Source organism: Grammomys surdaster, unplaced genomic scaffold (genome assembly GCF_004785775.1).
Source record: "Grammomys surdaster isolate TR1022 unplaced genomic scaffold, NIH_TR_1.0 264, whole genome shotgun sequence".
In the NCBI taxonomy this organism is placed as follows: domain Eukaryota; kingdom Metazoa; phylum Chordata; class Mammalia; order Rodentia; family Muridae; genus Grammomys; species Grammomys surdaster.
In genome coordinates, this window is record NW_021604705.1 from 6,411,354 (window position 1) to 6,417,437 (window position 6,084).

Below are 6,084 nucleotides of genomic sequence, written 5' to 3' on the forward strand. Positions count from 1 at the left end.
CAGGAAAAATTCCTACCACAATATCTCAACACTGAATTCAAATGTTTCCAATACTTTTTTCTGCACTGTACTACATAGGGATGCTGTTTTGGCTCATTCTACTGATACGTAGCATCAGCGTAATGAACCCATCTTTGCCTTTCTTAGCATCTGGGCAACATTTAAGTTTTGAAAATCATTCCTATTTTGTGGTGAACACAAATACTAACACTGTGCTTCGTCTTCCATATGCTGGGAAATACAGTTTGTAAGTTAGTATTAGGTCTTGGAATAACAAACACAGTAACTTAAACAGATACGTATGGAAAAGTCACTGACCTCCAGGAATGATGAGTCCTCTGCTGTGGGAAACAGCTTGTCATTGGTCACCTGAGCTACTCATGTCTGTCTGAACAAGTGACAGCCATCAGGGTCCAACAAAAGCCATAAGGAAGTGTAGATCATCATTAGTTTGTTAAATAAAAGGTGGAAGATGCCACAGAAAATCCCTGTGATATGTGTGCGTGGAACCTTGAATGTGCACGGATACAGAGGCAGTGAGGAGGTAAAGGATGTCATGGAAGGAGGGATGCGGGGTTAGAGGACAAGGATGTGTGCAGTTATAGTGGTTTCTCAGGGAGAGATGTCACCAGACATCGAAAATTTCCCAAGTCAGTGAAGAGAGCAGAGGGCCCGCAGCACTAGTAAGGGACGTCTGATAGAAGGAATGGAGAGAAGAAAGGTTTGGGGAGGTCTGCTGTGAGATCCCGTCAGACAGATTAAGTGTGGGGTCTAACACAGGTGCAAAAAAACAATGAGGACAAAGCATGTTCTTCTGGGTCAGCACTGAAGAAATGTTGATAAGGATTTGTTACAAATCGTCTATGAGGAAAGGCACATAGCTGGGTGATAGATGAATAGATAGATAAACAATAGATGATAGATAGATAGATAGATAGATAGATAGATAGATAGATAGATAGATGATAGATAGATAGATAGATGATAGATGATAGATAGATGATTGATAGATAGATAGATAGATAGATAGATAGATGATTGATAGATGGATGGATGGAGAAATAGATATAAATATTCATCAGTAGAGTGTGTGAGGCCTGGAATGAGTGTATAATTTTCAGAATTGAGAATGTAGCAAATGGAAGGGGTACTTTGAGTGGAAGATGAGTGTATCGTATTTGCTAAAGAACAGTATAAATCTTAGTGTTATTTAAATTAACATAAAGACAGAGTGCTACCTATGTAAAATGTGTGATATTTTAGGGAACCTGGTTGAAACAAAGAAATAGGAAGGTCACAAGTACATGGAATTAATTTTTTTTTAAAGACTAGGAAATCTGATAAAGAAACAAAGAATTTAAGAAAAGAATCAGGACAGGGTAATAGCATGTAACACACGCGTATGCACACACACAACATGGACTTGCTTGAGGAGAAAGGCACATCAGCAAATGCAATTGTTTAAAACAAAGGAGGCTGCCTTTGAATTGTTATCATCCAGGGTGCTACAGACACAGACTGAAACAGATGTGAAGAAGGCTCACAGTTGAACTCAGGTTGTATCAAAGTCTAGCATAGAAGAATGAGAATGGATAGCAAGACAAGTCTCTTGAGAGCTCATTGGCTCTTTGTTGGATGCTTAGTGTTTACTTATTTATTTTGTAGTTTAACAAATGTCTTTTAGATATTAAACTCCTGTCGTGATGCTAATTTTAAAAATAACTTTAAAAGAGAGGTCGGTAGGCCGTGTCAGTGTTCAGAATTTTCTTATGACCAGCTGTTACTACAGCCATCTGTTCATATGCAGAGAAGACACCTTTGGCTGGAAGAGAATCAGGAATGGAAAATGAAGAATATCTGGAGAAAACTGTTACACCCTCAAGCTTCTAATTTGGCCTACATGACCAAAAAAATGACCAATTGAAAGTCTCACAGATTACAATTTCCATGTGTATGAAGGGTGGAGTTTCTGATGAGAGTGCCAACACCATGTTGTCTTTATGTGGAAGTCCCAGTTCTCAGTCTGGCATCATCAAGTGTCTTCTGCCATGCCACTCTGCCCAAGGCTGTGAAGACCCGAGTGCCGTAGTAGCTCTGCCAGGACCTTCTACTGGGCTACAAATAGTCATGATTGTGTAGTCTCTGCAACTCATCTTTGCATCCACAGTGGTGACGGCAGCTTTCCGTTTGGTATTATCACAAAGAACTTTTCCAGTATGGTCTGAATTGCCAAAATACCATGACCATAAAATCACAGAAATCACAAAAATACATGTTTACCTTCCCGAGAAGCATCAATCCAAGCAAGATAGAGGTGGCCATGGGCAGCACTGTACAGAGTATTCTTGACTGTAACTCCACTCAACCTTCACAGCAGACTTTCTAGTCACTAGATTATTCCCACTTTTATAAAGAAAAGTAAGGCAGAAAATAAACATAAAGGCCTTCAGTTGCCGAATTAAAAGCCATACCTGTATTTGAAATTAGCTCTGCCTAATATCAAATCATATACAGGTATTGAAGACACAGTATGACCTACACACTGAAAGCCTTCATATGGCTTTCTTCTCTGAATTGCATGCATCATTTATAGAGATAATATGCATATTTATATCCATCGCATACAAGGGAGTTATTTGATCATCAAGCATATCTTAAAACTCGCCCTAAACTGTAGGTTCCTTTACAATGGTATTTGGATTTCACTTGTTTGCTTTCAAAAGTTGTTAATAAAGTCTTAATAAGGGTATTGTGATATTCACTGAAATATTTTTGTGGGTGGTTTACAGGAGACAATCAATGTCCCATCATTTAATCAGCCTTGCACAAGCATTCCGTAATGATGACAGGAAGCATAGAATCCTGTGGAGGAACCTGAGAAGTGCTATTTGCTCTGTCCATTGAGACATGTTAAATATACATATCCTTTTCCGATTCTCTTCTTTAATCTCCTCTTTAATCAGATTCATTAGAGAGAAAGCTATCTCACGCATACGCTTGGCTCCTTAATGTATTGGTGGGAAATGACCTCACTATCATTGATAAAATGTAGCTTCCAATTTAAATAAGTGCAGGGCTCATTTAATTACTTGGTACATTTGTAGATCACCATAATTATATGGTGTGATCATATAAAGGGAAAGAATATGTAATTGGAGGGAACCTAAGTTGATGTTTTCTGGACTATACAATAGTCATTGCTGTTTACTTATGTTCATTTGATTTTGTTTTCTCAGGTGAAGACGGATGACAGAGTTGTCAAGATGGATTTGGGCTTGCTCTTCCTCAGAGTACGCAAGTCAGATGCAGGGACCTATTTTTGCCAGACAGTAGAGCATAGCTTTGTCCATACTGTGCGTAAAATCACCTTGGAGGTGGTCGAAGAGCATAAGGTGGAGGGGATGTTTCATAAGGACCATGAAGAGGAAAGACATCACAAGATGCCCTGCCCTCCCTTAAGCAGTATGTCTCAGGGGACAAAACCCTGGTACAAGGAATTCTTGCAGCTGATTGGTTACAGCAACTTCCAGAGAGTGGAAGAATACTGCGAAAAGGTGTGGTGTACAGATAAGAAGCGGAAAAAGCTTAAAATGTCTCCCTCCAAGTGGAAGTATGCCAACCCCCAAGAAAAGAGGCTTCGTTCCAAAGCTGAGCACTTCCGACTGCCCAGGCACACGCTGCTTTCCTGAGGGCGCCCTCTGCCGGCTGCTTAGGAACCTAGAATGGAAACGTTTTTTTAAGTGGGGGAAACAAAAAGACTGAAAGCATGCCAAGTCTTTCCATTACTTCAAAGAGCTTTCTGTAGTACTGAGAGGCGGGAAAGGTGTTTTAACTTATTCTGCATACTCATCTGACTGTACAAACCTCTCACAGTACTAGTACTTAAAGGACTGTATTGCGTAAAAGGCTTCGCGTTGTATTTATCAACATATGGTCGGGGCTGTAATTTTTGAGCTTGCTTTTCAGGGAAATTATTTTACCATGGGGATATGTATTATAATTATAATATTAAAGAAAAGGTTATGTTTTCATAATCGAAAAAAACGTAAAACTAAATCAGCTCTAATCTTTCTGGAGGTTTTTGGGTTTTGATTTCTTCTTGTTTGTTTGTTTTTGGTTTGGTTTGCTTTGGTTTTTCTTTGCAGCCATGAGGTAAAAATGCACAGAATATTCGATACTGTCGGATTCTCATGTGAACTTTCTGGTCAGTTGTTGATTTTTTTTTTTTCAAGCCGTAAGTTTTAAGCAGCTGTGTTGTGGTTGCTATAAACCGTACAAGAAATCTGTGACCTGTCCCTTCTGAGGCTTGTTCTCTTCATGGAACGCTCACTGAATTATACTAAAAATATTTCTGTTTTATAAACAAGACATATCCTTTAAATTTCACTTCAGTGTGGAAGGAAGGAAGATAACCTCTCAGAAAGATATTTTTAAATATTTTCAAACCATGAAAGTAGAATTCTGTTAACAGGTCTGTGCTTCCCTCTTGTGGTAGAAGAAGGGATCGTCTCTCCCAGTGCCGTTTCCACACTCACCCTGCAAAGATTTGAAAAAAAAATATTAAGAGTAGATGCATCTAGTTCCTTTTTCAGAAGACTCAATTTAAAAAATAATTTTGTACTCTAATTTAATATGGAAGCAGCATGCTTGTGGATAATTTATAACTTCACCACACAATGAAGATGTTAACTTCTTTGTTGAGCAAAGCATTTGAGCTTTGAAATAGTAAAAAGTAGCCTTTCAGTCCTTTCCTGAGACAAGAAGACATTTTGGAAGTATGTTTTACCTGTAAAGACATTATCAAAGCATTCTCTCTTAGAAACGAAATCTTGCTATTATATATTTGCTTCTTGGATTCATTTTACTACTGACATCTTCAGAGAATTATTATCTTTGTCTTATAAATATTACCAAAATTAATATTTTTCAGACTGTTTATTTCTTGAGTTCTTTCCTCTTTCTATTTTAAAGAGTTAGCAGCTTTCTTTCTAAAATATGAGCTTTCTGAGACTTTCCAGTCAGGTAAGAGTAAAGCCAGTGTCATGTACATAAGTACAATTATGAATACTTTATTCAGACTTAAATTTAACTATTTATGTCAGCTATCCCAGTATGCTGTATAATTAAGGATATAAAGTATTGGAAACTTCTAATGGATTTCTTTTCGCTCTGAGTAAATACATAAACATTCCACAGAAGTTTTTAATGTTCAGAATTTTTAAAACATCTAACAAATATAAATAAAGAGAAAATTGACATCCTCTGAAAGTCCACATATAATTGTGTAGAATCCACTGGGAGTCATTGTTGCTCACCAGTAGTAATTGATAAAGGGAGTATTCAAGGCTTTTAAAATACTGTAGTTCATGGACACAAAGTGGGGAGGGCAAGCCGGGGAATTAAAACTATAAAGTCACCTCACTGATTTCTAAGGAAAGTATATGTCTGGAATATTCCAAGGGAACGGACAAATCTATGGAGAAGGTTTGAAATGACCCTTCCACTTAGCAAATTACAGGGAAGAGGACGGGTTTTTTTTTTTTATAATAAATAAGTAAAGAAAAAAATAATAACCTAAATCAAATATGCATGAGTGTTTTTTAATCTTAATTCACTGATAGGCAGCTAAAGAGTAAAATAATCTTGCTGTAAGGTAAGTAGAATTCAATGACTTGTTTTTACAATTTAATCAGCAAATGCAAATGAAGACCATTGAACTAAAAATCAGACTTTAATCTGAAAGTAATCTAAAATATATAGATTTAAATGAAACATGATAAAATTTTGAGGTCTTGGTTCCAAATCTAGGAAGAGCACTAAATTATATATAAATATGTGTTTATATGTACATATTGTCACATATTATACATCCTCCTACACACCCATTTATGATAAGACAATTAGGAACTGACACAGAGAGGCAGAAACAGGAGCATAGAGACACAGAGAGCACACACATGTTCCAAAGATATAACTGATGTACCACTGTCTCTGTCCCTCTCTCCTCTAACCGTCCTCACATGTAGACCTCATGGTAGGGTAAAATGCATCACTAACCCCTTTCAAAGTTCAAACCAACAAGGT

General features: G+C 37.3%; 1 protein-coding gene across 1 annotated transcript in view; it reads left to right on the top strand.

The window, feature by feature from the left end:
* The window catches only part of Sema3e (semaphorin 3E), a 230,035-nt gene extending 224,513 nt beyond the window's left edge, over positions 1-5,522 (top strand). Inside the window, exon 17 of the mRNA XM_028776074.1 lies at positions 3,237-5,522. Within this exon, the coding sequence (XP_028631907.1) occupies positions 3,237-3,689 (453 nt within the window). The 3' untranslated portion in view covers positions 3,690-5,522. The remainder of the gene's footprint in view (positions 1-3,236) is intronic.
* Positions 5,523-6,084: the final 562 nt, after the last annotated feature.